Source organism: Phalangium opilio, unplaced genomic scaffold (genome assembly GCF_054372755.1).
Source record: "Phalangium opilio isolate 3A_F unplaced genomic scaffold, DU_Popi_V2 ptg000329l_1, whole genome shotgun sequence".
NCBI classification, from domain to species: domain Eukaryota; kingdom Metazoa; phylum Arthropoda; class Arachnida; order Opiliones; family Phalangiidae; genus Phalangium; species Phalangium opilio.
Window position 1 is genome coordinate 3,085,990 of NW_028324226.1, and position 21,087 is coordinate 3,107,076.

Sequence of the window (21,087 nt, forward strand, 5' to 3'; positions counted from 1 at the left end):
TGTACATCATTGGGAATGTTTTACCAACTAATAAAACCCTGTCCCTCGGTTGTTCATCGAAGGGATTGGTTTTATTGTCCCTCCGTAACTCAAGTACATCATTGGGAATGTTTAACCAACTAATGAAACCCTGTCCCACGGTTGTTCATAACAGGGATTAGTTGTATTTGTCCCTCCGTAATTCATGTACATCACAGCGATTGGTTTTATTCGTCCCTCCGTATTTCATGTACATCATTGGGAATAATTAACCCACTAATACAACCCTGTCCCACGGTTGTTCATAACAGGGATTGGTTTTATTCGTCCCTCCGTATTTCATGTACATCATTGGGAATAATTAACCAACTAATACAACCCTGTCCTTCGGTTGTTCATCATAGGAATTAGTTTTATTTCGTCCCTCCGTAATAAAAGTACATCATTGGGTACGTTTTGTCAAGTAAAGCAAATTATTGCAACTCAGCCCCACAATTATTCATCACGTGGGTGGGTTTTATTTTTGACGATGTCAAACAAGCGTGGGGTTATTTTATTTTATTTTTTAATAACACGGCAAGTTTCTCAAATGGAGACTAAAGTGGGACGGTGTACCGGCTTTGGAAATGAGAGAAGATGATTCAAAATGAATGAAATTATGATGAAATTTACGAGGAATGTTTGGAACCAAACCATAACGTCATTCTACAAAACCTAGGAATAGATGTTTATTTATAGTCGTATACACACTCAAAATTCTCTAAGTTGTGTTTCGCAATGTTGCACTTGTTGTGGTCCAACTCCCAATTTCTCCTGTCAGGCTGTCATCCAATGAAATTGTACCGATTACTTGTGTCGTTACTGCTATCCAATAGAATTACTACGATTTATATTGTTATCACTGCCCTCCAATGAGATATTACTCGGACTTTTATTCTCATCACTGCCATCCAATAAAATTACTCCGATTTTTATTGTCATCACTGCCCTCCAATAAAATTACCCCGATTTTTATTGTCATCACTTCGATCCAATAAAATTACTCCGATTTCTTGCGTCATCGCTTCCATCCAATAAATAAACTCCCGATTTATATGGCCATCCAATAAAACTGCTCCAATTCTCCATAGTCGTAATTGATAAAATACATCTGAAAATAAACTTACTATAAACATTTATATCGAAATTCTTCAACTTATATTTCATTTTGTTTATGAATATTTTAATTACACTTCAATCGTAGTTAGTGGTACAAATATACAATGCGATGACATAGTTAATGTTGAGATGCAACATTTTTATTTCCTTAATTTTTTTTTTTCAATGTTTTTTCAAGAAAAGAAGTCGTAGAAGCCAAAAAAAATAAAAATATTCAAATCATAATTAACAAGTTTTCTTTTTTTTTCTAGTAAAGAAATGCCTTAATTAATTCTTGAGTGGGGGGTGATTTAATTGTACTGTTTAAGTACAATGAGTACATGATTTAACATTCAAAACACGGCCAGCGTCATATAGAGAGTGACACTTTAAATTTTTAAGAGTAGATAATCAACAAGAACAAAATTGTAAATTAATTTTGAACTCGTTAAAAATAGACTCTCGTTTTTTAACTACGGTATTCATTCAAGCTGATATTAGTTACGTTAATTTAACTTACAGAGTGAAATCATAAACGTTGATTTCATATTATTATTTATTTTTATAAGCTAATTATCTTTGTTGTTGTTTTTTTTTTTTTTTGTAGAAAATGTTTTCGTATTTTTACAAATTTAAGTTTAGAAATTCTTTTTTTTTTTTATTTTTAAAAAAATGTATTTTCCTTTTAATTTTTTTATATTTTCACTGGTTCACTTTTTTTTTTTTTTTTGGATAGTACATCTATAAAAAAAACTGGGAAAATAAAGCTGCCTTTAAATTATGGTAAGAGACTAAAATGATCGGGGAAAAAAAAAGTTACCTAGGCACTAATTAAAATTAATTTTTAAATAATAGTTTATCACAAACTATACTTTTTTTTATTTTTTAATTTTTTTCAGATCATGATTTCCGTATCAAAAATGGTTCGAACATTAGTTAATTTGAGATACCGATGAAATTAAATGCAATTTTCGCATAGTTTTCTTAGATAGTTAAGCTAGAGGCAGGGCAATGCCGGGTAGGCACGTGCCTAGGGGGCCCAGTGCCGGATTATCCATTAGGCACTGTAGGCACGTGCCTATGGGGGCCAGGAGCTCAGAGGGACCCCGATGGTCAGCTTTAAACACTTAGTGGGCCCAGGAGCTCAGAGGGACCCCGATGGTCAGCTTTAAACTCTTAGTGGGCCCCCGAACGCCTAGTGTCCAGGGTCCCCAAGGGTATTGATCCGGCACTAGCTAGAGGCAGAGTATAATCAAGAAGTGATACCTAGTTTACTAGGGAGAAGGTATAAATCCGCCACATTTATAATCTAGCTTTATCTCCAGTCCAAACGTATAGTAGGTCCGGAGTTAATCCCCGCCTCTTAAATTACAACCAGCATCTCATTGGTTGGTTCTTGAAAACTCACGTCAGCGCGACGCGAATGACGAAAATTACAATCATATTTTCCGACTGAGGAGAGGCTGCGAAATAGCCCGGCCTCCTTTTACATCCCCCCTTGTATTTTGAAAGGGGGACTGGGACTATGGCGCGCGAATACAAAGGCATCTTATACCTTCTCCCTAATAAACTAGATATAGCTTCTTGGTATAATTCTATCCTGTCGCTAAGCCAAATTTTGAGGATTTTTGAGTGAGTGATTAAAATAAAATTTAGATCTTTCTGGTTTTATATCAAGAAAAAAACACCCAAACCCTAATTTTAGAAATTAAATTACTAATTGGTAGTAGAAAAAAAAAAGTGCTATAACAAAGCTACTATGACCAATTTTCTTTAGTAAAAACCGTCAGTCCACAACTTAAACTTAAAAACTACAAGAACGTAGTAATCTTTTTTTTTTAAAAACTAATTTCTAAATGAATTCACAATTTTCTTTTTCATCATCTCCTATACAAAAAATTATATATATATCTCTTTTTGTTTTTCGATATATATAAAGTATATAATATAAGTATTATATACTTTCGCGCGGCGCGAACAAATGTTTTATACTAAACGCGTTTTATAGTTTTTTTTCGTTTTTTATGTACAAAAAATAATTACATAAGCTATACAAAAGAAGTTGGGATATATTTTAAAGGGGGGGGGGGGATTTGAAATTTTTTCATAGGAATTTTTAATTTAATCAAATTTTCAACACGATTGATAACTTTTCTTTATATAAATTACGGAGACACGTACCACATGACCGACCGGCTATTATTTTTATATAATTACAACCTACAACACGATTAAATTTAATTTAACTTCTTTTGTTCACTGGAAGTGTTGGTTAGTTTGTGTTGAATAGTGATTTTCCGTTAACCGGCGTCACGCTGTCCAAAGAGGGTAGAAAGAGGGGGAGTAGAAAGCTTGGCTGGAGTGTTCTCGCTTTGAAAGTTTACCTCTAAGCTTCCGGTGTGCGCGCGCATCTTTCTCTGCCCTCTTATTGGTTGAAATACGGTGAACCGGATATTAGGAGGAAAATATAACAAATAAACAAAAAAGAAAAGCGAGAACACCCAAAATGCCTTGCCAAAGCCGCTAGCTTCTACTTCCCCTCTTTCTACCCTCTTTGCGCTGTCTAACCTCTCGATAAGGTTTGGGCGGGGCTTAGCGAAAGCAGACATCAGTCACGTGTCTACTAGTGTTAGGAGCGGGAGGGGGAGTCCGGGGGGGGGTGTAAATTCGAAACGTCACTTCCTCTTGTCTCGTGATTGGCTATTAGAGCTACGCAAAACGCGTCAAAGCTAGGAGGGTAACACCCAAACCAAATCGACATGATAGAAGGGGTATATGATAGAGCTGTATGTTCATACCGGTGTATATTCCCAAGGCAGGGATTCGGGATTCCTTATAACTAAAAAACTTGGTAAAAAGATTGGCCTTTATTTGGCACTACTCAAGTATATTCAAATCTAAATTTAAATTAGATTAATTTAAATTAGATTCCGGTCTTAGTTTGCCTAAAAAAGCTAAAAAAACTAAGAATGTTGACTCGAATAACTCGAAAAATATTTCAATAAATTATAATAAACCGGTAAATAAATTTTGTCATTCGGAATTGAAAAGAATCGGGGGTCATTGCTAAAGAGTGAGAGAGAAAGAAAAAAAAAATTACGGGGGTTGTCTAAAAAAATACGGAGAGCATGACTGTATCCAAAACAAATGTCTAAATAATAAAGCTATTTACAAAAAAAAAAAAATATTTAAGCAATAAATAGTGTCGTTCGTCTCTTCATCCATGAGAGGAAAAAAGTTAACGTAAAAAAAAAAAAAAAAAAAAACACAACTCTCAACTTAACCTAAATAATATAACAAGTGTGTAAAATACACCGTCCGTTTTTCGTCTACTATACATTTTTTTTTTTTTTATATATATAATAAATTTCTGGGGAAGGTCTTGGCATCAATATCAATATCAATATTAATTTTCTTTTAACAAAATTTTTAATTTTAGGAACAGGAAAAGACAACGTTAACGTTAACTGGGATTTTGTTTCTGAAAAAACAAACGATGTCCTTTCTTTTAATTGTTTAAATTAATTAATTAATTAACCGGCGCAATATCAAAAGAAGACTTTGGTTTGGTCTAAAAATGAAGTCAAAAGCTTCAAAATAAAAACCCGTCGCTATTTAAATTAATTAACCCTACATCACGGATCTACCGCCTTTTAAGGGATGCATCGCGATCGGGGGGAAAACCAAAAGAATTGCCTATTGCACTCGCGAATAATTTATCTATTCGTATTAATTATTTAGTACGAATTTACATTACAACCCCCTTCACATACTGGGTCACGGGAAATATGTCCTTAGACTGCCTGCCAAACGTTGGAATGACTTTTACGTATATTTTTTTCTTCCACTTCGAAGTAGAACCGCCTCTTTAGTATGTTATGTACAGTCACTTAGAGGGATCGAAGGAGTTTTAGTTAGTAGTCGTTTTTCTGTGTTTAGGATGTCTGTCCATCGTGTAAAATTTTTGTTTTATATTTATATAAAAAGAAAATATGCTTAAACACAATTAACAACGGCACACGCACTGGGAGAGAGAGAGAAACGTACGTTACTGACAAGAAAAAGGAATATTTTGTTTTTTACGCTGCTTTCGCTTCTAGTTTTGTTTTTCTTCTGAATATATACTAAGTTTGTTATTTTTACAGCAACTCGTGTCATATGTTCTCCTCGGAGACAAGAGAGTTCCGTCTGACTTTGTTAAACTTTTTCTGAGTTGTTAGTTACGTATCCACACGCCTAGGATCAAGAGTTTTGTTGACAACAAAAACTCTCGATCCCGAATAAGTTTGTTCATTTTTTTCCGGATAATCTTAAATACCTTCTTCTCGGAGCTCAATGTTTTTTTCTTTTCATTTGTCGTTACACGAGAGTCAATTTACGTATATCGTTTTGAGAGAGTCTAATATCACCTATTTTCCTTGAGAAGGTTATACAAATTCGTTGGTTCCCGGCGACGTCAACGGTTCTAAACTCTGGAATAATTATATAAGGTTGATTGATTAGTCTTCGGACAAATGTATCAACAATAAATTCCCCACACTACAAGATAATATTCTGTTTACGGTTATTCAGTATCTCCCATACGTGTTAGGTGTATTTTTCAAATTATTAAAATTGTTGAGTTCGCCCACAAATTCAGGGTTCGGACAAAATTTTCATACAGAAGACCCCTGACTTTCCCAGGTTATCCCTGACCATTTTAAGCCCACTTCACCATGACACCTGGTATATATTTTACATTGACCGAAATACAGTTCGATACACCAAAAGAATCCCTCAATTATTCCCTACTTTTTAGGGAAAAAACCTTAAATCTCTGACTTATCCAGGTACCTTAAAAGCCCTGCCATTTACGTTTCGCATAACACAACAGGGTTCATACAACTTTTGGAATACAAATTTCCCTGAGATTTCCAGGTTTTTCCCCGTATATGGAGTATCCCATGGAGCAAATGTTAACGAAGGAGGGGGGGCAAATAGGACTATAACATACTCAAATGACATCCCTGTATCTTTAATATAACCAGAGTTATGAGCCTCCAAAGTATAGTGTAATGTTAATCCTATGCAGGGGATTTTATGAACATTTTGCTTAATTACTCCGCCCCTGTTTGACGCAAATTTCCCTGATTTCCCTGAATTTTACTAAAAATTCTAAATTTCCCTGAGGTTTTTGTCAACTATTTATTTCCCTGATTTTTCCAGGTTTTCCAGGTTTGTATGAACCCTGAGTTCGATACACCAAAAGAATCCCTCAATTATTCCCGACTTTTTAGGGAAAAAACCTTAAATCCCTGACTTATCCAGGTACCTTACGAACCCTGCCATTTGCGTTTCGCACAACACAAAACCCAAATTATTCCCACGTACTTGACTCCCCCACAAAACGGTTAAGAAAACATATACTTGACGAAAAATAAAGGGTACACTTACAGGAGGGTATGACCTCGCTGGTTGATATTGGTTCTTTTCTAAGCTAAACTGATCTTCAGTTGTTTTCCTGTATACAGGATTATCAAAGTTCATACTAGTGATGTTACGCCTCAAGTATTGTTTGTAAATGCAAACAACACCCTGGAAATAGACAAAAACAAAAAAAAAAAAAGTTATAGCCTATTTAGCAACCGCAAAATGGTTAAAAAGCTGGCTGGCTGCGGGGAAACTTAAATTAATATTATAATTAACGAAATTTTATCTTACCACGACGAGAATGACTAGAATTCCAACAACACCGGTGACTATTCCAGCCATCATTCCAATATCAGGGTGACTAGAGTCTGAACCGCTTCTTTGCTCGGAAACTTGAGAAACGTTCCCGGCTGGTAAAGTTTGGTATGTTATGGGGATTTCCGTGACCCCTGTTTAAAAAAAAAATGAAACCAAAATTAACTTTCGTCAAACCCGAGTCGTAACTTCTTAATAAATGTACATTTATAAATATAGTGATAACATTTCAACACTACCGTGCGGAAATAAAAATAACCAAATCGGTAAGCTTAAAGGGAGGGTGAAGTAGAAAATCAAGTGATTTTTTATCAATTCTTTTACCAATTTTAAGAGCAGTCTGCATAGTGAAACATTCAGGAAATACCAACTCCGAATGATTTTAAAATTCAAATTAGGTTCAGATTTTAAGGATAATTTTAAATAAGCCCCTCTGACCAATCGCGTAACGCCCTGCCTTTTTGTTAACAAAATTCTCGTGGCACGTTCCGTGTCTCGCGCCACGATTATCACATCACGCGCAAATTTTATCAAATCTCGTGATAAATTTCATTCGACACGGAGCATGCGTGCCACGAGAATTTTGTTAACAAAAAGGCAGGGCGTTACGCGATTGGTCGGCAGTCCTTGTTTAAAATTATCCTTCAAATCTGAACCTAATTTGAATTTTAAAATCATTCGGAGCTGGTATTTCCTGAATGTTTCACTATGCAGACTGGTCTTATAATTAGTAGAAGAATCGATAAAAAATCACTTGATTTTTCCACTTCACCCTCCCTTTAACCAAAAATTACGCTTAATATAAAGAAACATAAGAGTTAAGAACATTTACAGCTCTATACGAAAAGCGCATGCTATTTTGATCATATTTTAATACAAAAATAATAACTCTGGGTCATAATGAGGGTTTTTTTTTTCGTTCTAAAGGTCGTTAAAAGGTGTACCTAAAGTGTCATTAGCCAAACCACCATCAAAGGCGTCAGTGATGTTAGACAAAGAGGAGGAAGAAGATTTGGCAAAAAATTGCGAATTGTCAAGGGTAGAATTATTTTGGATGTTGTCCAAGTCTGTTATAGAGCTTGTAGCAGCAGCAGCGGGCAAGCTAGCGTGTTCAGCACGAGTTTTCGCATCTGGCAAAGCGGTAACCGCTGTAAGAAGAAAATTAAACCAATCTGTGCACCACCAATCAACCCAAAGAGGAAGAGAGAAAGAGAGAGAGAGAGAGAGAGAGATAAACCAACAAAGGGGGCATGAAAGAAAAAAAGAAAGTCTGCAGGCATTTCCGGAGTTAAAAAATTCCGAGACAATCTCTGAGTCTAAAACGTTAAAGACTGACATAAAGGTTGGCTGCTCGATTTCTTCGAGTATAAAATGTCTCATCGTTTGCTAAAAATAAAGATACTTCTGGCAGCCCTACATTTTTCTATCTCTCAGATCTTTTTAGTCACCTGACTTTGTCTAAAACTCTTAGCTTATCACGACTTTCGATCAAATCATAAGAAACAAAAACTTCCAGAAAGAATCCTTCCAGAAATTAAATGTTTACAAACAAAACTCGTGAAATATTAATTAAGCGCAATATATAGAAAGGTGGTGGTGTTTTGTGAATTTTTACAACAATTACTGGTTTTGTTTACCTTCCTCGGTGGAATTGTTATACAAATATGATGGTGTAGGATCATTATTATGATCGTTACCCCCGATAACTGTATTATTATTGACAACAGTATCGTTATTGACAACTGTAAAATAGACGGGAGCAAGGTTGAAAGGAAGAGAGAGAGAGAGAAGCGTTAAGTTTCATACATGCGGCGGTTAAATGGTTAAGAATTTGAGGACGATTTTTGTTATTAAAAAACAGATACCGCCACCACGTATAGGACAATAAGCTTAAAGGGAGGGTGAAGTAGAAAATCAAGTGATTTTTTATCGATTCTTCTACTAATTATAAGACCAGTCTGCATAGTGAAACATTCAGGAAATAATAGCTCCGAATGATTTTAAAATTCAAATTAGGTTCAGATTTTAAGGATAATTTTAAAGAATGACTGGCGACCAATCGCGTAACGCCCTGCCTTTTTATTAACAAAATTCTCGTGGCACGCATGTTCCGCGTTGAATGAAATTTATCAGGAGATTTGATAAAATTAGGCGCGCGACGTGACAATCGTGGCGCGAGACACGGAGCATGCGTGCCACGAGAATTTTGTTAACTAAAAGGGCAAGGCGTTACGGGATTGGTCGGAGGTCCTTCTTTAAAATTATCTTTAAAATCTGAACCTAATTTGAATTTTAAAATCATTCGGAGTCAGTATTTCCTGAATGTTTCACTATGCAGACTGGTCTTAAAAATAGTAGAAGAATCGATAAAAAATCACTTGATTTTCTACTTCACCCTCCCTTTAAAGACATGTTGTAAGTTTATTAAAGGTACAGATATTCCCATGTACTACGCGCATGGTTATATGCACATGTACTACGCGAATGATGATATGCGCAAGTACTACTCGAATGACGCTATGCGCAAGTACTACTCGAATGACGATATGCGCAAGTACTACTCGAATGATGATATGCGCAAGTACTACGCGAATGACGCTATGCGCAAGTACTACTCGAATGATGATATGCGTAAGTACTACGCGAATGATGATATGCGCAAGTACTACTCGAATGACGCTATGCGCAAGTACTACTCGAATGACGCTATGCGCAAGTACTACTCGAATGACGCTATGCGCAAGTACTACTCGAATGATGATATGCGCAAGTACTACGCGAATGATGATATGAACTATGATAATGAGAAGAAGAAAATATATAATTTCTTGTTTACCTATGTCGATACAGGTTCTGGAGTCGCCTTCAACCAAAGTCATGCCATCAGGACACGCGCAAGTGAATTTTGGTGACCTTTCAGTAATTCTGGCGGCAGGCAAGCACAAATGTGAGCAACGACTGTTCAACTTCTCGCAAACATTTTCACCGGCGGGTTGTTTCAATTCGTGGTAAATGTGAAGGTCCATTGGAGAAAAGAGATTAGTAGTGATGTTTTCGGTATCCTTTCCGGTATATTTGTTAATCCTAAGGATTGATTCTAAGCCCCAGTCGGTATAGTACACATATTCCTGTAGGACAATTGGACAAAGTACATTGTAGTAACCAATTGACGTTGCAACATAACAGGGTCAAAGGTAGGAAGGAATTATGTAAGTACTTTAACTTACTTCGAAAACATCCAATGAGAAAGGATGACGAATGATTTTGGGGTCAGCAGTGACGATACGTCTGTCACTTCCGTCATACTTGGCGCTGGACATCATTTTTAACTTAGCATCTACCCAGTAAATTCGTTGATCAACATAATCCAAAGATAAACCATTGGGCCATTGGAGATCTCCTTCAACAATGACGGAGCGGTGGAATCCATCCATTCCTGCGCGTTCAATCTTGGCTGGTTCACCCCAATCAGTCCAGAAGATCCAACCGCTTTGTGGATCAACAGCGATGGCTCTCGGTTCGTCCAATCCAACGTCAACGAGGGTTTTCCTCATCTTCCCATCAAGGTTAGCAACTTCAATCTTGTTACTTCCAGTGTCGGTCCAGTAGAGGAGTTCGTGAATCCAGTCAACGGCGATACCATCGGGAGTGTGAAGTTTGTAGGAAATGAGTGTTTTTATGGGGTCACCACTTTCCAAGGGGGCGCTCTTTATGTGGCTATCAGAGACATCGGACCAGATTACTAATCCTTTGTTGTGAATGTAATCCAAACCAATGGTGCTCTTCAAGTCCTTGACTACCGATAGGTATTCCTTAGTTTCCAAGTTGATTTTACGAATGTCGTGACGATTTGCGAACAACAAGTACACTTGTCCTTCTAATAATATGAATGAAAGAAACACGATTAGTAAGCCGTGGGTTAGCGTACGATTCGTTTCACGGATGGTAGGGAAATTTATACAAGTGAATCCTTTTACTTACTCGTAACTTTGCAGTGTCTCTTACTGCTCAGACTGTACCCTTCATGGCAGTCACATTTATATCCGCCTTTCGTGTTGGTGCATTTTTGCGAACAAGAACCGTAGATCGAACACTCGTCTATGTCATCGCACGTTTCATTGTCTACAAGTTTGAATCCAGGTCGGCATGCGCAGTGGAAAGACGTGGGTGTGTCAACGCAAATGTCTGAACATCCACCGTTATTTACCAAGCATTCGTTGACATCTGGATGGTGAAAATAACAAAGCATGAAGACTTTATCATTCCGCGGCAACCTGAGTCCCCAAAAACTTATGCCCTGAAGATTAAAGAGTTAAGTACTTACGGCATTTATCTTTTGGTTCATCCTCCCATTGTCCGCAATCATTTTGTCCATCGCACACCTTATCCAACGTTATGCAGTGATGTTGTCCACAATCAAACTCGCAAGTCGTATTATCAATCGGTGGTGGGCAGTCAACTTCGTCCGATCCATCCAGGCACTCTTTCTGTCCATTGCATTGTAAATGTCCAAATATACAATGACGATTGTTACATTGAAACTGGTCAGGCCGACAAGTATTGGTGCAATTGACTTCGTCCGAATCGTCTGGACAATCGAAACCACCGTCACACTGCCAACTTGATAGGATACAATCTTTTCTGTTGGCGCACATGAATTCGTTGGAAGCGCATATAGATGGGCGGGTTGATTCATCGGGGCAGTTCAATTCGTCCGATTTGTCAACGCAATCAACGTCCCCGTCACAATGCCATTTATCAGGAATGCATTTACCATCTTGGCACATGAACTCCGAAGTTGAGCAAGTTACATTCGCTGCGAGTTTTGTTCAAAAACATAAGCTTCCCGGACTTCTAATATATCGCGAGGGTTCGCAAGAAGGTAAAGAAAATACTTACGACAATTCATTTCATCACTATTGTCACCACAATCATCTTCGTGGTCGCAGAGCCACCTTTTCGTGATACACTTTCCATTACCCGCGCAACTGAACTCTTCGTGCGTACAAGTCATGAGACAGTCTTTTTCGTCAGATACTTCGTCATCCTGACAATCATCTTGTCCGTCACACCTCCAAATCAATGGAATGCATCTACCGGATGGGCAAGAGAAGTGGTCCGCGGCGCAAGTTCTGTTTTCTGATGATTAATAACGAGGGACATATTCAATAATCAAGAAACCCCTCCTTATACATTAAGGGCAGTATGAAGTCTTATCTACTTGGGTACTTGTAGTTGTAGTTTATAAAATTATAAAGTATAATTACGGCAATAGTTAGGATCTTCGTCAGAGTTGTCTTCGCAATCATCTTCCCTGTCACACTTCCACCTTGCTGGTATACATTTCTGATTGGCACATTGAAATTCAGTTTCGGAACATGTTCTAATAACTGTAAGAACACGAAAACAAAAGGTATCGCGTTAAATTCCACAAAACAGCAATAAGATTTCATTAATAGACATAAATTTATTTTTCTTTTTAAATATTTTTAAAGAGCCTGTAACTACCGGTGTGTGTATCTACACACGATAAGAATACCGTTGTTCATGAATGAACGCGGTTATCAATGGGCCGTAAAACAACTTACAAGCAATAATCTTAACAGGAAAATGTCAAAAGTCAGTAGAAAAAGTAGGCCTCTCGTTTGTAACGCGTGTCTAGTATGGTTTATACTTGGTCTGTTTCCTAAACGTTTTACGTTCTTTATTTTTTATTTTAACAAGATACCTTAGGGAACTTCAGAGAGCTAAAGTGTACGCTACAGACACCCATTTTAATAGTGACCCACATTTTTCATTTTATAACAGAAAAAAATTAAGTTAAACTGTCTTTCTCAAAACTTTTAACTGATAACCTCAAGTCAAATAAAGGGGCTGTTTTACAATACAAAGTGCGATACTTCAACATGGAGACAGTTTTATAATGTAGTAATTTGAATTAATTCATCGTAATATGGGGTCAAATTAAGGTCAACGGGGATTCGACAATCTCAGGAATGTTTCAAGAGTCACTTTCTACAACAAAATTGCTTATTGCGCTTATAAATGTCTGAAATATGTGCGTATTGCAATAGGAATTTGTATGAAATTCACAAATCTGGCCTACAATTATGCCTATTTTCCCATTTGGCTTAAATTCAAACGGGAATATGTTTATGTATATCTTAAGTGGAACACTTCAATATTGCAACAACTTGAAGTCACTTTTATTCTCATCAATACTTTGTTTCCTAAAAAGTGTACGTATAGATTGCAATGGAAAAGATTGTATTGCCAACTCTTTCTAAGATAGCGTAGGCGACATTCTCAATATAGAAACCCTCAACATTTTGACCTACAAACTAATTTTCACTCTAGACTGTTCCTATCCTCCCTTTTTGGAGTAGGTAGACAATAAAATACCTAAACAAATATACTAATTTATAACGCAAATCCTATATTTAACTTTTTCATAAAATGATAAGATAAAAATTTTGCCGCCAAAAAAAAATGTTATATATTACTCCGCCATATTTTTAGTAAATTTCAACGTGGCGCGACAGGGCGTGGAAGCCAAAATCGAAGGGGGAGAAGAAAACAAGTAGAAAAATCGTACGATGTGGCGGGAAAACCGGCATAGTAAAAGGGGAGGCTGAAAATTAGGGGCCGAAGAGAGAATATAGAAATAGAAGGCCGAAGGTGGGGAGAAGGAGGAAAGTATTCACGCTGGCATTCTATCAAAAGCGCTACGAAAAAAAAAAGAAAAAAAAACGCCGCGCGATGTCTGCTTCGAGCGAAAAAGGGCGCCGTGAGGAAAAGCCAACGCGGCATTCCAGTGTGACGTAAAATCATCCGTTCTTTCTCTACCAATCGGAAAGCGCGAAGGTGTGTCCGCTGACGCACGCTTGACATACAATAACCCTGCGCCGATGCGCGTAGGGGATATACTATATACAATCAAATGGGGCGCCCAGACAGCTCAAATTTTAGTACTATTATACCGGAAAAAAAATGCAAAATAGCCATTGAAAAAAGGAAAGTCAATTTCGCTTATTTATTAGACCTATTAATCGTCTTTCAATAAATGTGTCGAAGTCGACAAATATTACGGCAAAGATGAAAAAAATCTATAAGTAGCTAGGGTGTAATTAACAACACGTAAAATTTACTTCCGTAAGCTTGTAATTATTTATTACTTAAAATTTCTTTTCCTTAATCTTAGGTTAAAATTTGGCGCCCCAAAACAATAACTCAACTTATTATTTTACTATTAAATTTGCAAGACATTTACGCGCGTAACTTAAAAATTTGGCGCAATTTTTAAATAATTCCGCGCCTAAATCAATTTAAGGCGCAATTTTTCAACTCAACAATTTCGCGCCTAAATAAAATTGGCGCGCTCAAAAGCAGAAAAACATTTATCGAGAAAAAGATAATGGAGCTATAAATTTCCAAGAAAATGCTTTCTAAAAATGAATTACGCATATGACGCAATAGTTTACAACTATGGCATTACACCGTGTGACCACATCATAGATCAGACCACGTAACTTCCCTCCCTTTTTATGTCCCCCTCGTTAAAGCCTGGCCTCACGCCCTTGTAAAATTGGAAAATGTCCTTCCTGCCTACGTTCATAGTCCCCCCCCTCCCCTTAAAAAAAAAACGGTAACCGATTATTGACATTCGACACCGGCCGCAAAATCTGGTGATCTTATTAATAAACAAACCCAAAACCCTTTCCAAAATATTTAACCTTTACATTTCTTTTATTTTTTTTGGTGTCTAACCTATTTTGAAAAGTTAACTAGAGCATTTCTAAACGTAAGATAAAGAGTGAGAAAAAAAAAATAAAAATCACAGGTGTACCTTTCTACTACTAAAATAAAACACGTGAATAGAAACATAGTAAGATTTTGTTGGCCACTTATCAATTAAAACAAAACCTTGACTAACTTTTCCATAATATGAGGACAAATTTTTTTGTCTTGTTTCGTTTTAAAGTTAATTATACCTGAGTTAAAAGAATTTTTTTAAAAAAAAAAAAAAAGAGTAGCACGCAATGCAATGCTCTTGACACATTTCATCATCTTGATAAGAAATCCCACCAGATTATATGTTCCCCCTTTTCTTACCTAAATTTTAATGATCACGAGGTTTGAGATCCTGTATATAAACCCTATAGGGTCTTTTATACACTTAATCTTACAACCTTATAATATTAAGAGAGAGTTGATTCAATTTAACAAATAATATTTACGCTAGCATGACGCTAGTTATTTCTAAAAAAAATATTCCCGTTTGAAAAACCGGCTTCTTTGTATGGGTTCACTCGAATAGGGTAATGGCAGCCCTCTGGCTTTGACTGTATTAAGCTCTATGGGGAAATAACATGGGGTGCCATTAGTCTATTGTATATTTCTTCCAAAGCCCAAAACCGCGTAGTAAATTAAATATTCATGGTAGATTTGAGTTAATTCTTGCAAGTATCAATTTTTTATATATACCCTAAGAAATTTGAAGTTCTCCTTAGAAATGGGGTGGGTTTTTATAAATTAGGGGTGGATAAATCTGGGAAATTTTCTCCGATACCAGCTTAACTAGTTTTCGTTATATGTTATATATTTCGTGGCAATGGCGCCTTTTACCTTGGGTCTAAAACGGCACAGCCACTGACGGTGCCACCAAAAAATAAGGCCGTCAAGAATCTTGGCTGTATAAACGCCAGTGGTTCAAATGGATGGATAATTTGCTCGGAATTTAAAATAAATATTTCCTAATACGAACTTGGTCCTTCCTTAATTTACCGTTATTAATGATGAAAATATAAGATTTTTAAGAATGGCAAGCTTATATATATATGTAAACAGATACACGTGGTTTTAATTTTCGCCGTATTATATAACCTTTCTGATAAGGCGTTTCAAAAATAAAATTTTGAATATAAGTAACTTTTAACTTTAGTGTAACTTTACTAAAAACAAATTAGATTAAATAGCTTATAACTTTCTTCTTGACGAAACTTAAAATCTTGAGTTGTATTTCCCACCTAATTAGTAATTTATGGCTTCAAGAAACCAATAAAATTGCATAACTAAAGGTGAACTAGCCCGGGATTCAACTTAATATCTCAAACCACAAATCTATGCTTTCCTTATTTCAAATACTGAACTGAGTTAAAATTTCTACCACTTCCAACACAACGCCGGTATCATTGCAAAATTCAAGGATACTTTTATAAATTAGCTCAATCTACGTCATCAAATAGGTCAATAAGACTTCAATATGAATAAATTTAAAAAAAACACGCGCTTTGCATCCTAAATTACTAAATTACACCGAGTGACAACTTCAATATAATTACATAACCTTATGTCAACGTTAAGTGGACCAGGTTAAAGAAATGTAAGAAATGCTGACTTACCACAACCCTCCTCATCCGAGCCATCTTTGCAATCGTCATCCTCGTCACATCGCCAAGATAATGGAATACAGTGATTGTTTTTACATTTAAATTGGTGACCAGAACATTCAGCTGCAAATAAACAACTCTTATTTAACACGCGTTTATGAAAAAATGTAACAACTGGGGTGATCTAAATTAGCATAATCACGTAGTTCACAGCCACACCCAAAGCTAAATTTTGTTTCTAATTAAAGTCTAAAATTACTTGAAATATGGATCTTAAAACGCCCGGGCCTAAACCGGGACCATATTGGGAGGTCTACAAACTTTAATATCGATTTTCTTAGCTAGAAAAGAGGGATGGGCTCTCTCATGCCGGCCTGGGAAGCCAACGACGCCGGGGATTCAAAAAGCGGAGCGCACCAAATGCTAAGCCTAACCGCGAAAACCGGCGAAATTGAAAATATTGCAAACCTGATGTCCGTTGTAATCTTGTTGATAATACGATAATAAATAATAGTACGGAGGCCCAACACAGCCTTTGTAGACAAGTTAACTTCATTTTTGCTGTACTTTTTTGGAGTTTTTACTGTATTTTAAATATCACCGCGACACGTAACGTCGCAAATGTTCTGGAAGGCTCTACGAAGCGAGCCTATCTGGCACGCGCGCACAAAATATTTTAGCTGTCTTTTTTTTTCGCGCCAAAAATATGAGGACCGATTATATAAATATTCTTGAATATTAATTTCTGTTTAGAATATCTTTTTAGGAATTCGACTTTTTCCCGTATTATATGGAGATTTCTAGGATTAAAATTAAAGATTCCACGAGTCTTATTCCACGTTGCTCTCACGGCCTCTAACTTCCACGCTATGAAAGTCACTCCGGCCTTTCGCCATACTTCATAGCCTCTAGGATCGGAGGACTTCTGACGTCACTCTTTCGCGTCAATGATTGGAGCGTTTGTTCTAAGTTCCAACGCGGTAGGGCCAAAACGATATCGTATGATTTTTGGGAAGTTTTACGCCGCCCGGGTGACTTTTCCCCATTATTTAAATGGCGCCTTTTTAGGTTTGAGGTTTATAATCTCGGAAAAAGAAAAGAAAAAGGGGTTCTTCTTTGGCAAATTATTAACTTTTTACCTTTCAATTTCTATTGATACCATCGGAGAAATTAGTTATCGATATAAATGACGTTTTTACGTAATTACAACGACGTCAAACCATAAATACCATTGGTTTTTGGTCGTAAACAATCGTGAAAACAGAGGAGGAGAGAGAATTCACGGTCAATAAAGAGTTAAAGATGTTTTTAAAGTCTCTTGCGCAATAGATCATAAGAGATTCCACACGAATCATTTTTGAGAGGTATGTCTACGTCATTCAATTCTTCCTCGGGGTATAAAATTTGGAAGTAAACACCGAAGTTGCGAAATAATAGTCCAAAAATAAGAATGTTTACAACTCCTTATATGTAGGCTTCGCCCTAAGCAGTTGAAACATTTCTACATACGCAATTAAATTTTAAAATTAATATTTTTCGATATTTCGAAGGGCAAAGATATTGATAACGATTAAAAGAAAATAAGCAATTAAATTTTCAAGGTTATTTATTATTTTCAACAATTAAATGAAATCGGAAGTGAAGAAAGTAGATAATTGGTTATCTTCATAATTTCATCTCTCTTAATCTTGTTACACTTTAAAATCAATTAGGTGTCGAAAAGATTACAGCTTCCGGAAGCCATCGCCTTATCTCAACAATATACTTCTTAACATCCCTTCACAATCCATTCATGAATCTGTCCCAAATCTCTCACGGATATTACATTCCTTATCTTTGTGATAAAAAGTATAACTTCTCTGAGTTGAAAATATCTTTGGTTCAATATTGTTAGAAAATTTAAATGCATTCATAGTTAACGAAAGATGAAAAGCAAAGTGGCTTTATCAGTCTAGAAGAGCACGGAAGTGTGATTTCTTTTCTAATAATATAATAAAGAATCAGGGACGATTCTATTTTGAATTATATTATTTTTGGTATCAAACAGAAGTAAGCTATGCTCAAGAGAAAATAAAATCGTCTGTTTTACCATCACGTCATCTCAAAACCCACAGAACCTTTTATTAATCCATAAAAATTGGACCAATAACATCCCTAACCCCTTCTTATCTTTCAATCCCACGTCCAAAGAATAACAAATATACATTCTTATATCATCAAGGAATTATAGGAACTACGTTTTGAGGCGACGGCGTACAAGTAGAAGTTACCGCGCCGCGAAGAGGCTCGAGCTTGAGGCTCATTCCATTCATTGCGCGAGCGGTAGGCGCGCCTTTTCAAAGCTACTCTCGTAAAAGATAATGAACAAAAATAAAAAAAACGCAAATATCGTACGAGAACGAGTACGCATGCGCGTAATCATCAGGCCACCGGCGGCATGGGCGCAGACGACGCGAAACGGACAGAGTTCGCGCATGTATATAGCTCAGGCTTTTACGCGCGATTGTGGTGTGATAGAATACAAAATATTGCATCATCCTTATAACGTTTTAACTTACTACTAACGTAACGGGGAAACACATAATGATGTCAACATAAAAAGGTGATTTTTAGCGGGAACTTATATTTCAATATCAATGTTATATTGCGAGATGTTCTAGCAACGTGGTGAATTTGGAATTTTGTTATTCGATATTTCAATCGATTCTAAGGATGGGGTTTATTACAGCCTGGTTTGAAAATTAAAAATCAATTTGATTTTACTCTTATAAACCTTCGTTTCTTATTGAATAGGGGGGGGGGGTTCTACCCTGACTGTTTGAAATGAAATAAAGAGCTTAATTCTTATTTAATTACTAGTTTAAAACCCCAAAATAATGAGGTTTCACCACAAAATCAAACTTTATTCGAACCCTTTGCCCTTGGGATATAAAAGAAATGGCGCGAACTAGTAGCAGGGTTAAACCCATAGACATTATAACACTATTAAAGCCTAGACAAACTATTGGGGAAAGCGGTCCTTTTACGTTTTTGTGAGGGATTTTTCGCTTCTCCTCCTTCGCATGTGTGATGGGGTGAAAGACTAGTGGCGCCCCCCTGGCGACGAGCGAAGGAGTTATTGAGCTTAGAGTAGTGGCACTCTATGTTAACTCCCTATAGGGCATAATAAGTCAAACCCTCGGAGATGCCATTACTCCATTTTATACGGAACCAAGGCTTAGCTCGCCTTAAATGTTTTTATTACTAATAAATGTATAAAAAAAGACTCTTACCTTCAGAAAACGGTGGTATTTCCTCGAAAGTAAGTAGAAATACAAGTTCCAAGTGTTTTTTAAAAGATTTTACAGGTGTAAAATTTATAAAATACGTTTTTCCGCTCTTAGCTCGTCTTCGCGAATCGCGGAATTTTTTTTTCCGTATAAAATGGAGTAATGGCATCTTCGAGGGTTTGACTTATTATGCCCTATAGGGAGTTAACATAGAGGGCCACTACTCTAAGCTCAATAACTCCTTCGCTCGTCGCTAGGGGGGCGCCACCAGTCTTTCACCCCATCACACATGCGAAGGGGCGAATGCCTTAAAATCGTCACAAAAATGACTCTCAACTGTTCCTCTTGTATCTCTATGGTTAAACCGCCAAGTTAACCGCGAAAAAAAAAATCACGTGTTTTCGAAAAGACGCGTGATTTTTCAGGAGTTTTGGGTCATTCAACCGGGGAATCTTTGAATTTGTGGTACCAACTTTTTCTCCAAAAAGAAAACAATTTTCAAAGAGTATGTTATGGATTATAAAGAGAGAAAAAATTACAAAAATATTGTTATTAAATAAGGAATTTTTACGCTACACTGCTATTAAAATGAATTAAAAAAAAAGTAATAGGCCTACAGAGTGCTTCCGATAAGTCTGCCATAAATTAAAGGATGTGTTTGTTCTTTGGGTCAAACTGAGTGGAAACTGGAAAGTGACAAAGAATATGGGGTCTACAATATTTAGTTTCTTAGATATGGGCTCCCAAACATTGATTGGCCCCTAACACAAGGAAATGCTAATAACACATGCGGAGTAATTGGGAGTCTATATCTATATAAATCAAAGTCCTGACTGACAATCAACAATTCAACACCCAGCCCAAACCGTTTACGCTAGAAGGCTGAAAATTTGCAGGAACGTTACCATAGATATATATACGGGTCTAGATACCCTACTGAATCGGGGAAAATACGGAGATGACAGCTAGCAGTCGACGCGATTTTCCCGGGGGAAGATACCTAGTGCGCCATCTATCGCTGAATTTTGAAAGCTAAAAAATTCGATAAATAACTTTTGCCAGCGGGCGTGCTGATGCTTTGCAATAACAGCTGATATTTAAAGAGATTTAAGCGAATGTTTGTTCAAAATAAAACTATTTCCTAATCTGAAGGGGAGGTCCTCTTATTCTGTTCGTAAGCAAATCATTTTGTAAATAAGAACAACTGTTAACCATCTTTAATGCCTTATTTCACTAACATTTCATTAAAAACACTACTTCTTTTACATAAAAACTATTTATTTCACTTAAGAACATAATTACACGTATAAAGGAGATCAGAAATACGTAAAGCTATTTGAAAAGTTAAGCCTAATTTGAATTTCCCGCGCTTTCCATATTCGAATTTTTCGTTTTTTTGTTTCTTTAAACTCTCAATAGATGGCGTTTGGATCTAATTCCCCCGCCGTAAAGCGTCGACTGCTAGTTCTCACCTCCGCATTTTTTAAAGGGCCTAACAGAGGGGAAGTGTATCTAGACCCGTATATATATCTATGAACGTTACTCATAAGTAGTAGGCGCGTACCAAGAAAGATTTTTTCCAATACGCC

The 21,087-nt window shown here is 36.6% G+C and overlaps 1 protein-coding gene across 1 annotated transcript in view; it reads right to left on the reverse strand.

Moving 5' to 3' along the window:
* Positions 1-1,174: 1,174 nt before the first annotated feature.
* Positions 1,175-21,087, reverse strand: part of LOC149610321 (low-density lipoprotein receptor-like) — a 62,543-nt gene continuing 42,630 nt past the window's right edge. The window contains exons 3-14 of the mRNA XM_089859534.1: positions 16,242-16,352; positions 12,108-12,230; positions 11,740-11,979; positions 11,165-11,656; positions 10,822-11,064; positions 10,068-10,717; positions 9,677-9,968; positions 8,478-8,582; positions 7,785-7,988; positions 6,817-6,974; positions 6,550-6,690; positions 1,175-5,588 (exon numbers count right to left, since the gene is read on the reverse strand). Coding sequence (XP_089715660.1) covers positions 5,544-5,588; positions 6,550-6,690; positions 6,817-6,974; positions 7,785-7,988; positions 8,478-8,582; positions 9,677-9,968; positions 10,068-10,717; positions 10,822-11,064; positions 11,165-11,656; positions 11,740-11,979; positions 12,108-12,230; positions 16,242-16,352 — 2,804 coding nt within the window. The 3' untranslated portion in view covers positions 1,175-5,543. The remainder of the gene's footprint in view (positions 5,589-6,549; positions 6,691-6,816; positions 6,975-7,784; positions 7,989-8,477; positions 8,583-9,676; positions 9,969-10,067; positions 10,718-10,821; positions 11,065-11,164; positions 11,657-11,739; positions 11,980-12,107; positions 12,231-16,241; positions 16,353-21,087) is intronic.